Here is a 16,988-nt window from a genome sequence, read left to right as displayed (position 1 = left end):
CAAAGCATTGCATTTGAGGAATGTCATTCAGGCCTGAGTTTCTGGTTTCTCACTGGGTATCAGCGACCTACAGGCCACTGGAGAGGCCTCCCAAATTCCTTCTCAGGTCCATCTCCGAGGTCTACATGAATTCTTCTGAAACCAACTTCCTCGGGTTAACCAGAGAAAGCCTTTTGCCTTCGAAGGGCTTTTGAGTGCTGCCATATAATGTAGTCAGGAATGGCACCAGGAGGGAGGCTCACGGGCTGGAGAGATGGCTCACTGATTAAGAGCACTGGCTGCTTTTCCAGAGGACCCAGGTTCAACACCCACATGGCAGCTCACAGTTGTCTGTAACTCCAGTTTCGGGGGATCCAGTGTCCTCTTCTGACCTCTGTGGGCACTGCTCACACATGATGCACAGACACACATGCAGGCCAAATACCCATACACATAAAATAAAAATTAATATTTAAAAAACAAAAACAAAAAACCCTTTCTAAGGCCAGGCATGGTGGCACACACCTTTAATCTCAGCACTTAGGAGACAGAGGCGGGTAGATCTTTGTGAGTTCAAGGCCAGCCTGGTCTACAGAGTGAGTTCCAGGGCTATGCAGAGAAACCCTGTCTCAAACACACACACACACACACACACACACACACACACACACACACACACACAAAGAATAAAACTCATGTTGTCATACTTGACCTCAAGTTACTCCTACCTGCTGAACCATCTTGCTGTCCCAATAATAGCTTTTTTTGTTTTTATTTTATTTTATTCTAAAAAAATTTTTTAAGACCGGGTTTCTCTGTGTAGTTTTGGTGCCTGTCCTGGATCTCGCTCTGTAGACCAGGCTGGCCTTGAACTCCCAGAGATCTGCCGGTCTCTGCCTCCCAAGTGGTGGGATTAAAGACGTGTACCACCACATTTTAGTATTAATGTTTGTGTGTGTACGGTATGCACATGTGCATGCTACAGTGTGTATGTACAGGGTCAGAGGACACCATTGTGGAGTCAGTTCTCTCCTTCTACCTTTTGTGGGTTCCAGGGGTTGAACTTGGATCATCAAATTTGCAGGCAAGGCAAGCTCCATCTTGGGGCGCCTCCCCCCCCCCCCAGGATTTTGTCCAGCAGTGTAGCCCTTTGAGGCTCGTTCTCCAGATGTAATATGAGACAATGGTCTGCAAATACTCTACCACTGAGCTACACATCCAGCCCTGCTTCCCCGACCCCAACCCCCTTTTTAGACAGTCTTATGTAACCCAGGCTGGCCTCAGACTTCCTGTGCAGGCAAGGATGACCTTGAGCGTGTGATCCTTCTGCCCCTACCTCCTAAGAGCTAGAATTATAGGCGTGTACCACCATGCCTGGTTTGCGCAGGGCCGGGGCTAGAACCCAGGGCTTTGCAGGGCAGACAGACACTCTGCCAACTGAGCTGCGGCAGCCGCCTCAGCCTTCACGGTCTCACTAAGTTGTCATAGCTGGCCTCGAATTTGCTTTCTAATCCAGGTAGCCTTTGAATTTAGGATCCTCCTGCTTCGGCCTCCCGAGTAGATGGGACTAACAGGCCCATGGCCCGTCCAGCTGACCAACTTGGACCGACTTAAATACAAGTTGTTGGGTGCCTCTGCACTTGTCGGCAAGGGCTCTTTTTGTTGTTTCATCCTTGTTAAAGACAATTTAGTTTGAGATCTCTCTTGTATGATTCAGATACAATCGAGTTGGGAAGGGCTACGAAAGGTGTCACAGTTTCCAACTTTTCTGTACCAAAGAATTAAAAGAGAGAGAGGCTGCGAGTTCCCATCCAGACCTTTCTGGTGTTTTCTCCCCCCTCCCCTTAACCCCAGCCCAAAGGTGGCCCTCGCCTTCAGCTGCTGTTTCTGCGATGCTGAGGGTGGGGGGAGAGTGCTCTGCCTGCGTTCCCTGACAAGTGGTGGCTTCTAGTCAGAGGCTCCAGCCAGCAGCTGCCTCCTGCCACTCAGCCGGGAGCCTGCCCTGCAAAGCGGAGGGCTGAGACTCCCTCACTGCTCCCCCAGCATTCTTCCTGTCCCTTCTGTGCCCCCAGGAGATTCCCCAAGAGCTAACACTGGATGCCTTGCTGGAGATGGAGGAGTCCAAGGCCAAGGAGATGCTGCGGCGCTGGGGGGCCAGCGCTGAGGAATGTAACCGGCTTCAGCAAGCCCTCACCTGCCTCCGGAAGGTGACTGGCCTGGGTAAGAAAGGCTTGCTTCCCTCCCCTCGGACTCTGTCCCTGCCTGTGCTCCCAGGCCTGGCCAGTTCCTTGGGAGGTGGGACTTCTGCCGAAGTAGGCCTTGGGACAGGGAGGGGGTGAGCTTCAGGGTTTCTGAGGCAGCTTTGGTGTGGCTGTTGAGAAAGTATGCTGGGCTTTGGCCCTGAGGGAGCCCTCTCCGAAGTCTCCAGGGCCTTGGAGCCCAGGTGCTCTGGCCAGTCTGACCCAGGAAGCTTCAGCCATTGTTAGGAATCCCTAGTTGGCCTTCAGTCCCCATCTGACAGGCCTCCCACACGGTTCGGGAAGGCATATGTGTTGCCCCAACCCCTCCACTCGCTCCCTGCATTCCAGCCTCCCTACGCCAAACACTTCCACAGCGGCTCCTGTCCTCATGGGCTGCTTCGGCTCTCTGCTCACAAGGCCCCTTTGGTATCCATGTAGACTTATCCGGGAGTGTGCCCAGGGCTGTCCCAGACCTCGTATAATCCTGCCATTACCACAATCTCCTCAGCGATTGTTCACAGGCATTTCGTGTCTTCCCGTGGAAATAGTTTCCAACTCTTGACTTAGCGTTCCCACCACCGCCCAGAGAAGGCACTGAAGTGAGCCTAAGGATGGAAGCAGGCCTCATTGAAAAGGTTGACAAGATCTGAGCCGCCTGCTTCCTCTCCAGCCTCCCGAGGCTGAGAAGGGAGGCTCCCTGTTTTTTATATATATTTTTTTATTTATTTATTTATTTTGGTTTTTCAAGACAGGGTTTCCCTGTGTAGCTTTGCACCTTTCCTGGAACTCACTCGGTAGTCCAGACTGGCCTTGAACTCACAGAGATCCACCTGGCTCTGCCTCCCGAGTGCTGGGATTAAAGGCGTGCACCACCACCGCCCAGCTTATTTTAATTTTTTTTAAGGCAGGGTCTCACTGTGTAATGCTGGCTGGCCTAGAACTCCCTGTGTAGACCAGGCTGACCTCAAATTCACAGGATCTGCCTTTCTGCCTCTCAAGTGCACCACCGTGCCCAGCTAATTTATTTTATCCCCAAAAGGACCAGGCTTAAGCTCCTCACTCACAGCACCTGAGTGTGTGTGGTACTGGATACGCCTGGAGTCCACTGTGCCAGGACACGGCCCTAACATTCACACTTCCTTTGTGGTCCACTCCCAGCTGTGAAGCTACGGCATTCCTGTGACAGGTCCCATGACAGGTCTCGGGCTTTCCATTGTCCCACATGACTTGTTCACTGGTCACCAGGGTCGCAAGCAGTCAGAACATCTTGCTTGCACCCCAGCAGGACCTAGTGAGAGTTCAGCCGCCCTGTGCCTCAGTTCCTCATCTGCACAATAAGGGAATAGCTGCCCCTTTGACAGGATTGTTGTGAAGGCGAAATGAACTCTAAGGGTCACTAAAGGTCAGGTGTGCTTTTCAGTATTAGGCTGTGGAGGGTGGGAAATGCTGCCATTATTTCCCCTTCCGGTCTTTCCTTCCTGTGTAGTCTGGGTTGGCTGTGAGTTCACCATCCTTCTGTGCCAGCTCCCTGAGTGCTGGGGTGCAGATGTGTGCCGCCAAGCCTGGCTGATTCCTGGTTTTTGTTTTATATTGGTTCTGCTTTGTTTTTGAGACAGGGTCTTACTCTATAAGCACGTCTCTGAGAGGCATGTACTGCCACACCCGGCAGATGTTTGAAGGCTTGGTTTTTTTTTTTTGGTTTTTTTTTTTCTTTTTCTTTTTGGTTTTTGAAACAGGGTCTCTTGTAGCCTAGACTGGCCTTGAACTCACCATGTAGTCAAGGATGCCCTTGAACTTCCGATCCTTCCACCTTTACCTCCCTGGGATCACAGGTGTGTGCCACCTCCCATCCCACCCCAGCTAATGTCCTGAAGCAGAATTCGCTCTGCCTCACATACCTCAGCTTTCTCCAGGACCTGTCACCTCTTCCTATTCTGATGTCCCGCTTCGGGGTGGGTGTCCCAGCATCCCCCCTGGTGTCAGCCGAGTACCGTGGAAGGCACTGTTGGGTGCACGAGAGCCCCTGACGAGCCAGGTGAAGCTGGGGGCAGAGCCTGCTGCTGCCGAGGAACAGTCTCACCTCAGCCGAAGTGCCGTGCTTTGGGATAATAGCGACTCTCTGAGTCCCTTGTGTTTCTGACTGACCCTTTGGTCCCACAGGAGGGGAGCACAAAGAGGACTCTGGTTGGAGTTCGGCAGATGCACAGCGGGAAAGTAGTTCGGGGCCTTCAGTGGACATGCTCTCCCCATTGGGCAGAGTGGGTGCCGGCACTCAGGGTCCTCGTTCCATCTCCGTGTCAGCCCTGCCTGCCTCGGACTCTCCAGGCCCTGGCCTCAGTGAAGGCCTCTCGGACACCTGTATTCCCTTGCACACCAGTGGCCGGCTGACCCCCCGGGCCCTGCACAGCTTCATCACACCCCCTACCACACCCCAGCTACGACGGCACGCCAAGCTGAAGCCACCAAGGACACCCCCACCGCCGAGCCGCAAGGTCTTCCAGCTGCTACCCAACTTCCCCACACTCACACGCAGCAAGTCCCACGAGTCCCAGCTGGGAAACCGAATCGATGAAGTCTCCCCAATGAGGTAAGTTTGGCCTATGACTTCCCCTTAGGCACATACAAAGGACTGGTAAAGTCAACCCACATAGAAGTGTGGAGGAAAAAATAGGTGTCCATCATTCTGATGCAGTTGGACTGAATCCCAACAGATCTCTTTCTGTACATACATATATATATATATATAAAATGATGCCATGTATCAGTCAGGATAGGCTAGACTAGGCCACAGTAACAAGCAGGCCCTGTATCTCCAGTGCTTAAAACCCAAAGACTTGATTCTCATCGGCTAGCAGAGCAGCTCCTGTCTGGAACATGACTGGTCACTGACAGACCAAACGGAATTCCAGATGTTGTGCACTGGCAGTTAAATGAGTTCCTTCTCTGTGCTCATGGGATGCTTCTGAGGACCCACCATTGAGGGACTAAAAATATCGGGAAAGAGCTGGGGATATGGTTTTGTGATAGAACACTTCCCATCTCCAGCACACACAAAGAAAACATTTGGGGAAAAGAATGTTATGTAGGTACAGTTTTTCTCTCATCTTTACTTCTTGACAATACAGTATAACAACTATTTAAATGGCGTTTACACGTGGTCCAAAGGCAGGAGTATGGTGGCTCGTGTAGGTCTCTGTAGAGGTGTGCCATAAAAAGAGTGCCTGCATCCTCACCCCCACCTGAAGCCAAGCCAGATAGGAGGGTTCTTAATATCCACGATAGTCAGAGCAGCCTGACTTAAACATCGCTCGTGACATGCTGTCATGTCCCTTCCAGGGGGTGTTTAGATATTGTGGGTTTCACTGTTTTCTTACTGTTCTTTTTCTTCTTCCCTGAGGGGTCAGGCACCTGGCTCTTTTCCGTGACATGGTACTCCTTTTCTAGAGGGTTCCCAGGGCCTTGGGGTCCCTCTTGCTTTTCTGCTCACGTGCAGCCTGTCTTGGGCCCATGACATGTCAGACACTGGGTAGCTGAGGTGCCTTTGCCTTATTGACCGTGGAGCAGAGACCCAGAAAACCCCTGTGCTACCCTTCTTATCCAGCTGTGCCGCCAAGTCCCAGCTCCTCCAGGTGCCGCTGGAGAATATGGGAGAATTGCCATAAGCCAATGGGTCCATTGGAGAGGACCTCACGGTGGCCTGAAGCTAATGGCCTTGTTTCTCATTCTCTCCTGAGAAGAGCAGTAGGCTTTGTCCCTGTAGGGAAGATTCTGAGTCTGCTCCCCTCCAACCCCCCCACAAACCCAGCCACCTGATTCAGCCCTGGCAGAAGCTCCCTGGTGAGCTCTAAGGGCAGCAGAAAGTCCTCATCATCCCCCCCCCCCGCCCGCCCAGCCCCCTGCCTCCTTTGGGAGAGGGGAGTTCCAGAAGAGAAGACAGGCTTGCTCAGAGTATATCCCCACTTGACCCTTCCTGGAATCCACCTTTCAGCTCTGCATGGCTGATTCCCTGCTCTCCTACCCAATTCCCTGCCTCTCATATACCATCCCACCCCCTTCTTCCTGGACCTTGGGCACCCACCCCCATGGGTCACGTGACCGAGGAAGGGGTGACTATGCCATGCTGGGTGGCTAGCAAGGCTCACACAGAGCCAGGTCTCCGGCCCTTGTCCCAGCCCTTGCTTGGACTGCTCTATTTCCAGGTAGTTTTCCAGGCACAGGCTGAGCCAGTGTGGTGACATCACCCCCTTGCTCTCCTTTTTGTCTTCCAGGTTTGGTAAGGACAATTCATTTGCATCCCTCCTGCCACTGGAAGTCATGTTCGAGCCGCTGTCCATGTCTAGGGTGGATTTCTCTGACCCCACCGTAGCCCTGTTGGCTGGCTGTTCCGTAGTCCAGAAGCAGAAGCACTGGCAACCGCTTCGTGAAATAGCTCTAAGACAGCTGGCCTTAAATGACAGGCTGGCCCTAGCCCAGCCCCGGGAAGTGGAGACTTTGAAAGTGTCTCGGTTCACATGAGCCCTGTACCAAGCCTGTCTCCACCTGGCCCTCTCTGTAGTGACCCCTGAGATGACTCCTTTCTTCTGAGCTACCTCAGAAAGCTGTGCTCTGGGTGGGAGATGTCATCCACCTACTGCCCTGCCGATGTCTCAGGACTCCCCTCTCTAGGAGACAGGCATTCCTGGAGGCAGCTCCAGATCTGAGGGTGTTAGTTCCTGGAGGAGAAAAAGGAGCCCAGGCAACCCTGGAGCCCCCCTCCCTTCCCCTGTACCTCCAGCTGTGATCGGGATCTCACACATACTTACAAACTGCAGAGGGGTTGGCTGGACCTCCTGAGTCTGCTTTGGGTGGTCCGAGTGTGGAAGCAGCAATGTCTGGGGGTTTCTAAGTGAAATAGTGATTTGTTTTTCTACTAGCTAGCTGATAACACTGGCTGCAGTAAGGCCCAGGGAGAGAGGGCAGGCAGGGCTTGGCTGGCAGTGACAGTCCTTGGGGAGCTGCTGCAGGGTCCCAGGAAGGCACCGGTAAGGAGAGGAAGGTACCTGCATTTCTCTCTAGGGCCGTTACCAAAGCCCGAACCTCTGACCCTAGGATGTCCCCGAACATCACCACTAATTCTCTGTGGCTGTGATGGTGTTGGGACCACAGCCGTGAGGGCCAATATTCCATCCAGATCCAGATCAGTGCTAGCTGGCACACATGGTTGCATACTTGTGGCCAACGTGACAAATAAAGGTCAGGCTCGGAGCCTGATGACTGGTCCCTCAGCTTCCTACTATTTCTCTGTAGCTGGCAGCTCACACCTCTCAGAGTGGTGTGTTCTGATGGCCTTGGCTGCTGACTGGAGTGGGGTGCCCTAGGAGGAAGTTGAGGAGCAACAGCCTCGTGGGGGTGGTGCCAAAGAGCTGCAGGTGATTGGGTTGTGGGTTCCCAGTCATCAGGAAGGTGGCAGAGGACCTTTTGTCACGATCACAATTCTTTGATGTGTAAGGGAGGACCTCTGTCCTGCCTTGTGCCACTGAATCTGTGGCCGTAGGTGAGTCAGTGTGTTGGGAGCACCAGCGGTGTGGACGAACGTTAGGAGAGAGGGGAGTAGCTACCGTGTGTGTGTGTGTGTGTGTGTGTGTGTGTGTGTGTGTGTGTGTGTGCGCTGATTCAAGGGACATTAGTCACCTGAGCACTATGCTCCTGATTTTTCTGAGTTATAGAGACCTTTAATACATTGGATAAAAATCCAGACCCTCCCCGTGTATCAAGGAAAAGTCTTGCAATAGTCTACTGATCAGCACTGAGGAGTCCTGAGTCCCCACATCTTTTCTTTGGGCTCAGAGACTAGGATATGGGTGATGGACAGTATCCAGAGCTGTTCCACTGCAAAGCCAGCCTTACCATAAACACTGGGATGCCTGCCCTTAGAGGAACCCATGTCAGGAGAGGGAGCCCCCAGGGGGCCTACAGAAGGTAAGCAGAGGGGACCCTCCACGCCTATGGTCCTCCTCGGCAGAGAAAGAGGGGCAGGGATGGCCCAGAAGAAGCGCACCTTCTCCTTGCTCTTCCTGCCTAGATCAGCAAGGACTGTCTCCAAAGTCTGCTGGCTGGAAGGGTGCAGGTGGAGTTGCATGGCTGACCAGCCCTGTGCCCTCTGTTTAACCAGAATTAGCCAAAACTGAACCGTAAAGGTGAATGCCCCTGAAAGGGGGCAAGAGGCTGGCATGCATCTGAACTTCTCTTGCCTTGGCATTCCTGCTGCGCCCCCAGCCTGCCTCCCCCCAAAGCAGACCCATCATAGGTAGACAAGCGTGCCAACTGCAGAGCTGGGCAGAGACATGTGCTAGAGAGCAATCCAGGCTGAGGGTGATTCCTATTGTCCTTGTCTAGCTGGTTCCGGCCCTTCCCTGTTTGATGGATGTTGGTTCAGTGAAGCAGTGCTGTGCTGTGCAACACAGCATCATGCCCCATCTAGCCTGTGATCTCTGAGCTAGAAGGTCTCAGGCATGCGCCAGCCCCCTTCGGAGCCTCAGTTTACCCAGCCTGTTCTTTCCCACAGACCTCCCTCATGGATCCCCACAGCTGGTACGAAGGGATATCGGGCTCTCAGTGACACACAGGTAGGTTCAGTTGTGGGAAGTACAGAGCTGACCTGGGCTCCACAGGGTGCTGTTGGGTCTGTGCTGGTTGCCCTTTGCCTCTGGCCTACCTGCTTGTCTTGTGGTAACAAGACTCACCCACTTTGAACTCTTGATGCCTTTTGGTCCTTCTGGTCCCTCACCTATACCTCCTTGTGTCTTGTTCTCATCCTGCTGAGGGAAATCACTCTCCAGCCTTCTCCAAGTTCCAGAGAAATAGGGCCACAGTCATGGCCTCCATGTCATGCAGGTCCTGAGACCATCAGGGTCCCCTGTGGAGCATGTTGAAAGTCCATGTTTCCAGATCCTGCCCATATGCTTCTCCACCTGGTCATCAGTTTTTTGTTGTTTTGTTTTGTTTTGTTTTGTTTTGTTTTGTTTTGTTTTGTTTTGTTTTTAAGACAAAATTTCACTCACTGTGTAGCCCTTACTGGCCTGGCCTTGCTGTGTAGACCAGGCTGGCCTCAGACTCACAGAGATCCTCCTGCCTCTGCCTCACAACTGCTGGGATTAAATGTGTGCACCACCTTCACCCAGCAACAATCTGGATTTTAACAGTCCCAGAGACTGACGTTTGTACATATAAAAGAGGACCGCTGGAGACCTGTGACAAGGACCATCCAGAGGTCTGGCCTCAATGCTCCCAAGACTGGAGTGTGCTGGCTACAGAGTTCTGGATGGATTGCCGGATGGTGCCTTGGGTTGCCCATGCTCTGGTTGTCCCTGCTAAAGTCTGTTGTGATCACAGCAGGGGACTCTGTCAGGGGCTCAAGGGCATTGCAACTTGCAAGGGCCTGTGGTTTCCATGGAAACTGTGGGCTATTTTCCAGCTGTGCTGATGCTGGCCTCAAGTTCTCACCCAAGGGGGAGTTCTAGCTCCCAAGGGTTGAGCAGTGCATCTGAGGTCACCGCCACAGGGGCGGAGTCTGAGCCCCGGTGCCCAGGGACCTCTGCTTGGAGTCTTGTCCACGGCAGAACCCCTCAGCCGCTATCACAGGGAAGAGGCTCTGGGGCACACACAGCGAGGATGGACCACCGCCCACTTCTCTGAGTTGGTTTTCAAGACTCCTGGCCCCGCCTAACTCAGTGGGGTGGTTGTGATCCTTAAGTGAGCTAATGTTTGTGGGTGTGTTGCAAACTGCTCCACAAACACTGTTACCAGTTAGTCTGCTGTCACTATGACGGACCGTGTTTTCAAAATGTGCCTTCCTCTGAAAACGAAAGCCTGACTGCACTTCCCTGGGCTGGCCTGTGCTTTTGTGCTGGAGGACAACACTCCTGAAATCCCACTTCTCCTTCCGGTCTGTCTTCTGGTTTGGTCTTGGTTTTGGTTAGGTAGATTTTAGACTGAAAATACATATGCTTAAAATTGAAGCCGTTTCAAAGGGTAGAGAGAAAAGCCCCTCTCAGGCCTGCTCCTGGCTTCTCAGTGTGCCTGCAAATAGGTCATTTACCCATTTACCCATCTAGGGGTGATTTACACAGGAAAGTGTGTGCGCGTGTTCTGTTTCCTTTCTCACAAAACTACACGTATTACAGCTTCATGCTCAGCTTTATTCCCCTCTTTAAATCCATGTGATTTACACAGAGCAAAACATACATAGGAAACGTATAGCTAGGGCCCCATGTATGTGCCGAGGAAGGTACAGAACATTCCAACACCCCGAGAGCCATCTTGGGCTCTTCCTGCTCGTTAATGCTGCCACCTGCCGTTACTCTCCCAGTCTGTCATCACAGATGGGCTTTTCCGATGCTTGACCTTCACAGCCAGGGCATCATGTCCTAGTCGACTTAATGTGGTCATCTGGTAGTGAGATTTGGAGGTGGCTGCACCTGTGTGTGCAGAGAGCTGCATGTGTTCCTCTGTATGGAGGGTGGCACTGTGGTCACCTGCTGGTGGACATGCTATTTCCAGCTTTACTGTGGTATGTGGCTGCAGCAGCACTGTGCCCGAATGTCATGTGACATCTCATCCCGGTGACTAATATGCTGAGTAAATACCGAGGGCTGGAATTGCTGGGTCCGAGGGCATGCACACCGGTGCTTGGACTCCTGGTGCCACACTTGGTGCCATTGGCCATGCCAACTTTAAGATATTGACAGCAGCCGGGCGGTGGTGGCGCACGCCTTTAATCCCAGCACTCGGGAGGCAGAGGCAGGCGGATTTCTGTGAGTTCGAGGCCAGCCTGGGCTACCAAGTGAGTCCCAGGAAAGGCGCAAAGCTACACAGAGAAACCCCGTCTCGAAAAACAAAACAAAACAAAACAAAAAAAAAAGATATTGACAGCAGCTGGGAAATCCAAGTACAGAACGCCTGGGGTTCTGGGGTCAGGCCAAGTCTCCTTTTCCCGGGACCCCTCCAGAGGCCAGGCTCTGATCTCCACACATTTCTGCTCCCTGCAGGTTCTCCACAAAGTCATGGCTGTCACAGGTCTGCAACGTGTGCCAGAAGAGCATGATGTTCGGGGTGAAATGCAAACACTGCAGGTGATGGGCCAAGGGGAGGGAGCAGGTGCTTGTCCCTTACAACAGCCCTAGTACTTCACTCTTGGCCTCCTGTCCTGTCAGACCTGAAGGACGTCATAACCAGCTGCCCACAATGCCACTGGGCACACCAGGTGCTCAGGACTCCTTAGTGAGGTGAAATGAGATACTCTTGGAAGAAAGGAACATTTGAAGTGGGTTTCGAAGAATGAAGAGAAGTTTACTAGATAGAGTGAGGAAAAATGAATTTGAAGGCAAGGAAGAAAGTGAGAACTCTACTGGGATCCAGAAGGAGTTCTCAAGTTGAGAGATGGGCTACAGGGTTGAGCAGTAACCATAGAGTTGCCTTATACCCGGGCAGAGTAAGGAGAGGTGGAGACTTTATACCAACCCAGCTTTGCTGTGTCATAGCATGGTTTCCAGTGGGAGGGACATGAGTAGGAGGAACAGTGAGAACCAACAGTGTGGCATGTGCTATCTGGTTGCCCACACACCTTACAAAGGGCGGCCTGGAGTCTCAGTTCCTAGCTGCCCTTGCCCTGATGTTGCTGTGTGACATGGGGCAAGGCACTTGCCCTTTCTGGGCTTTATGTTTACCATTTAGACATCCAGGGAGCTGATCCACTCAGATTATCTGAGCTGTCATGAGTGACAGCTCCAGGGCCGTCCTCAGGACCAAGGCAACAGGGTCTCATGCAAGTCAGCCTGATGAACTGTATCCTGATGACTCCCTGACCTCTGAGGAAACTGATCATTTGGCAATAAATGAGATCCTCAGCTCCCATGCGGGTGTGGCCAGCACATGGCAGCCCCTGAACCACACACTGTCCTGTACTTACAGTGGTAGAGCAGCCCCACGGCCCATTGCATTAGCAGGAACACCGAGACCTGTGGGACAGGCTGGCTAGACCCAAAGGGGAACCTAGCTCTTTCCATTCCTGGCTGGGGACTGCTCATCGCACTGGCCAGTGCCTGGATGAGGACACCCTTGGGGGCCCAGGGCCCTTGCTGATACCAGTGGCCTCTCTGGAACATTTCTTTTAGGTCAGATTTTCCCAAGCTCTCTAAAGTGGAAGAGGTTCCCCTTCAAAAGCAGGGGAGGGGTTTGCGGGGACACAGAAGACAGTGGCTACAGCATGCAGGGCACCCCACACCTTGGAGCTAACACTTGTTGAGAGCTTTGGGGAAACTGAGGCTGTGTCAGGGTCATCTGGGCAATTCTGGGATGCCCCGTGGAGTACTGACTCTTCCTCCTTATAGGTTGAAATGTCACAACAAATGCACAAAGGAAGCCCCCGCCTGCAGAATATCCTTCCTCCCACGTGAGTGCCCACGCTTCCCCTCCCCACCTCCGGGATTCAGGTGCATCTTGGTGGCATCTGTTCCCGTTAACGGATTCTCTCTTTTCCAAACAGTAGCCAGGCTTCGGAGGACAGAGTCTGTCCCCTCAGACATCAACAACCCGGTGGACAGAGCATCAGAGCCCCATTTTGGAACGCTTCCCAAGGCCCTGACGAAGAAGGTAAGTTGTCAGTACCCCATGGCCTGCGTATGTGTCGGATAGCACTGCCACCTCCAGCCCTGGATTCCCTTCCACAAAGCACCCCCTCGTCAGCCTCACTGGGGAAGGGGGACACCACGCTGCAATCCAGGATCTGTGGCACAGACAGGGCTGGGGTGCTCCAGGGATCCTGGCTTAGCCACATAGCAAGTATGGTTCTGGCCATGTTGGAATTGTATGCGGTGATTCCCTTGACCCCTTAACCTCCGACATCTGTGAGCCAGCATTTCCTGAGCACCTACTTCGTGCCAAAAACCTAGTTCTGAGGGGCACGTACACGCTCCATGTTACAGATGCAGAAACTGAGTCCCAGGCTTCCCAGAGCCTCATGGTCCCTCACTGTGTCCTCATATAGTAGAAGAGCCCAGTGAGTTCCCCCGGCCTCTTTGATATGGACAGTGACCCTGTTTATGGAGACCCCATTCTCATGGTCTGAACAGCTCCACAGACCCTACCCACTAACACCTGCACCACGAGGGGCTGGGTTTCACCATGCTGACGTTTGGGTGAACACAGACACCCGGGTCCTCAGCCCTGGCTGTGACTCTCCACTGTTCCCCTTTGTGCTTCTGTGACCTTAAATGAGTGACTAGGTGTCTCTGAGCTTCGCTCATGGATTGTTTGGAACGGGGATAACAGGGCTTCCTGCACAGGCTGGGGGGGGGACACTGTTGCTGGGGTGGGGGTTGTAATATCTGTCCCATCCTCTCTAGCTCCTTTAGCTCCTCCCCCTCCCTTGCCCCATTCCCTTTGTCACAGATGTCCCCAGAGACCCAGGCAGTGCTGTTCCCTCCACACATCCCTTACATCCACATTGTCCCCGGCACATGCCCGGACAGTTGGAGGCATTTGCGTGGGTCACTGAGTGAGTGAGCAGCCCACAGTGCGGCCGCTGTGACCTGTCGTCTGTGGGTGACCCTGCAGCTCAGGTCAGACGGATTTCAGAGCTGCACAGGTGCAGAGCAAGGCTCAGCCTACTCTTATGGCCCGCGTGCTACTACCCCTGCTCAGGCCAGTTCCTGCTTAGGGGGACTGAGGGTGGGGGGAGTCTGCAGCAAAAAGATGGGGGTGCCATTTAGTTGGTGCCATATTGGGCCAGCCATCCTGGCAAGCAAGGCCAACCTCAGCTCCGTGAGCTTCGGAGTCTACTGTACACCCTCAGCCTTCAGGTCTTGCAAGAGAGAAACTTGTTATACGTGGCACTAACAGGTTTGACCCTGTTTTGTCTGAGGAGTTTCTTTCTGCCCCAGGAAATAAAGGTATTGAACTAGATCTGCAGTCCACCCAACCCAAAGTGCTCCTGGACCCCTCATGGCTTTTTGACCTTTTGGCCTGGTTAAGTCTCAAAAGCATGATCCCAAGCACCGTTTGGTCAAGACAGCGGGTCTTCAAAAGATTTGAGCAAACATTAGACACCTACTGTGTACTGGATACCCGGCTTCTGTTCTGCTACAGATCCACACAGCAAACACTCTGGCATAAGTGACGATGTGTGGCTAAGGCAATGGAAGCCCAGAGAGGTCAAAGGAAGTTGCCCAGAGCCACCCAGCTAAGAAGTGGTAGAACCCTGGTGGGAATCTCCAGCAGCCTGCATCATACCTGGTTCTATTGCATGAAGCTGCAGGCAAGAGAGCAGAGCCTGGGCCTCCCCCGACCCCTGCCACACTGGCCTCCTTTGCAGGCTGCACCCCTGATCCCGGGGTTCCCTGGGTGCCCAGGCCCTGAGTTGCAAGCCATCTGCCCCGCTCTATCCTAACAGGCACAGCCCAGAGTCATATTTACTGACCAGAATCTGGTGTGTAGTCCTCATCGTCACAACTAGAAAAGCCCCACTTTTATTCATCATCATCATCATAATTAGAAAACCATCTCCCTGGGGGCGGGAGAGATGGCTCAGAGGTTAAGAGCACTGGCTGTTCTTCCAGAGGTCCTGGGTTCAATTCCCAGCAACCACATGGTGGCTCACAACCGTCTATAATGAGATCTGGTGCCCTCTTCTGGTGTGCAGGCAGAACACTGTATACATAATAAATAAATAAATCTTAAAAAAAAAAAAAAAGAAAAAGAAAGAAAGAAAGAAAAGAAAAACACCTCCCATAGGTAAAAGGTAATTGATAAACTAAATGTCTCTGGATCTGAGGAGACAGCTCAGTCCATAAAGTAGTTGCTAGGACCTGGATTCTGATGCCCAGCACCCACATACAAAGCCAGGTATGAGAGCCATAAAGCGCACAACTTTAATCCCAGCACCCAGGAGGCAGAGGCGGGCGGCTCTCTGTGAGTTCATGGCCAGCCTGGTCTGCACAGCAAGTTTCAAGCCTGCCAGGACTATATAGGGAGACCCTGTCTTAAAATGGAACAACAAAATAGCACCGGGCATAGCGGTGCACCTGTGATCCTAAGTACCAAGCAAGTAGAGACAGGAAGATCCTTGCCGGCCAGCCAGTCGAGCCAGATCAGTGAGGGACCCTGCCTCAGAAAACAAGGGGAAAGTGAAGGGAAAGATAACAGCATCTCTCCCTCCGGCCTCCACACATGTGTGTTCACATACGTGCACATACAAACGACACTCAAGTGTCTTTAAAATCCAGAAGCCATTTCATTCTGACTAGAAACCATGCCTATCCAAGGCTTGAGCCTGTCACCTGCGTTTTGCAAGATGAGGCTGGACAGGTATTGGAACCGCAGTGTTGGGGTGAACCAGACCTGCCCCTGCAGTCTGTGCCTGGAATCTCTTAGAATCCCCTGCCCCCTTTTTGAGACAAGGTCTCATGTATCCCGGGCTGGTCTCTAACTCACTTTGTAGCCAAGGCTGGCTTTGAACTGCTGATCTTCCTGCCTCTGCCTCCTGAGTCCTGGGATTACAGGCCTCTTCCACTATGCCCAGTTTTTGCAGTACTGGGACCAAAACCAGAGCTTTGAGTGTGCTAGTCAGGCATCACATCAACTGAGCCACATCCCCAGCCCCCAGCCCTGGAATTCTGAACCCTTCAAGATGGCAGACAACATTGGCCCAAGCTGTTGCTTCTTCTGGAATTTTGTGGGTTCTCTGAGAGCCCTTGTACTTTTAGGACAAGATCACAAAACCATAGACTCTGCAGAGGGCCGGGCACCTAGCAGAAGCTGCAGAAATGTTGGTCAGAGTATGAACTCAATTCATTAAGAAAGTGGGTGCCCAGCTCAGAGCCAGGCAGGTGCTGGGGTGGGAGAGATGGTTGTCAGCAAACCAGCCGTGACTGTCTGCAGCTGACAAAGTGTATGTTAAGGTGCCTGGGTGCAGAAATTCGGGGAGCTATGGAAGGGTAAAGAGGAAGAGCATACGTAGTCCAGCTAGGGTTCAGATGGGCTTCTAGGGGGAAGTAGGAACTGCAGTAAGAAAGATGGGCAGGAGTCCTTTAGGAGGAGGCCTCTAAGTGTCTTTTTTATCATATATTAGTCCCAGAAAGTCTTGGGGCTACAGAGCAGGCCCCAAGGATCTCCTGGATTGACCTCCGCCCATGTGGAGGTGGGAGGAGGGGGCAGAAAAGGAGGTCTGCAGCCGCTGAGTTGAGCTTGCAGCCCTGCCCCATCCTGGCATCTCTGGTCCTGCAGGAGCATCCTCCAGCCATGAACCTGGACTCCAGCAGCAACCCATCCTCCACCACGTCCTCCACACCGTCATCACCAGCGCCCTTCCTGACCTCATCCAACCCCTCCAGTGCCACCACGCCCCCCAACCCGTCGCCTGGCCAGCGGGACAGCAGGTTCAGCTTCCCAGGTACCACACCTCTGGGCTCTTCTGGGTCCTTAGGGATGGCCCCGACCCTCTCCCAGTCTCCCCCGAGAGCCGTGTCCGCGGAGCATTTGTTGAGCATGGGATTAATGCTATGGCGACCTTCTTACAGATGAGTTTGCTGGGCTTCAGAAAGGGGGAGTGGCTGGCCCTGCACTGTACAGTGGCAGAGCGGGGCCCAAACCCACGTCTGTCTAGCACAGAGCCTGGGTTCTTGGGGTAACCCCAGGCTGCCTGCCTGTGCTTGTGGTGGCTTCTGCCCAGCATCACCCTCTCCCAGGGCTGCCTTTTGAGTTCAGTTGTGACAGGCACAATGGGGAGCAGATAAG

General features: G+C 53.1%; 1 protein-coding gene across 1 annotated transcript in view; it reads left to right on the top strand.

Annotated features, from left to right (window-relative positions):
- Ksr1 (kinase suppressor of ras 1) overlaps positions 1–16,988 on the top strand; it is a 132,333-nt gene that overhangs the window by 99,291 nt on the left and 16,054 nt on the right. The window contains 8 exon segments of the mRNA XM_059271298.1: positions 2,052–2,199; positions 4,380–4,806; positions 6,488–6,492; positions 8,764–8,824; positions 11,246–11,329; positions 12,587–12,648; positions 12,742–12,848; positions 16,479–16,644. Coding sequence (XP_059127281.1) covers positions 2,052–2,199; positions 4,380–4,806; positions 6,488–6,492; positions 8,764–8,824; positions 11,246–11,329; positions 12,587–12,648; positions 12,742–12,848; positions 16,479–16,644 — 1,060 coding nt within the window.

The sequence above is a fragment of the Peromyscus eremicus genome, chromosome 8a (assembly GCF_949786415.1).
Source record: "Peromyscus eremicus chromosome 8a, PerEre_H2_v1, whole genome shotgun sequence".
In the NCBI taxonomy this organism is placed as follows: domain Eukaryota; kingdom Metazoa; phylum Chordata; class Mammalia; order Rodentia; family Cricetidae; genus Peromyscus; species Peromyscus eremicus.
The sequence above is the reverse complement of the archived record's forward strand: the minus strand, read 5'-3'. Positions and strand labels throughout refer to the sequence as shown.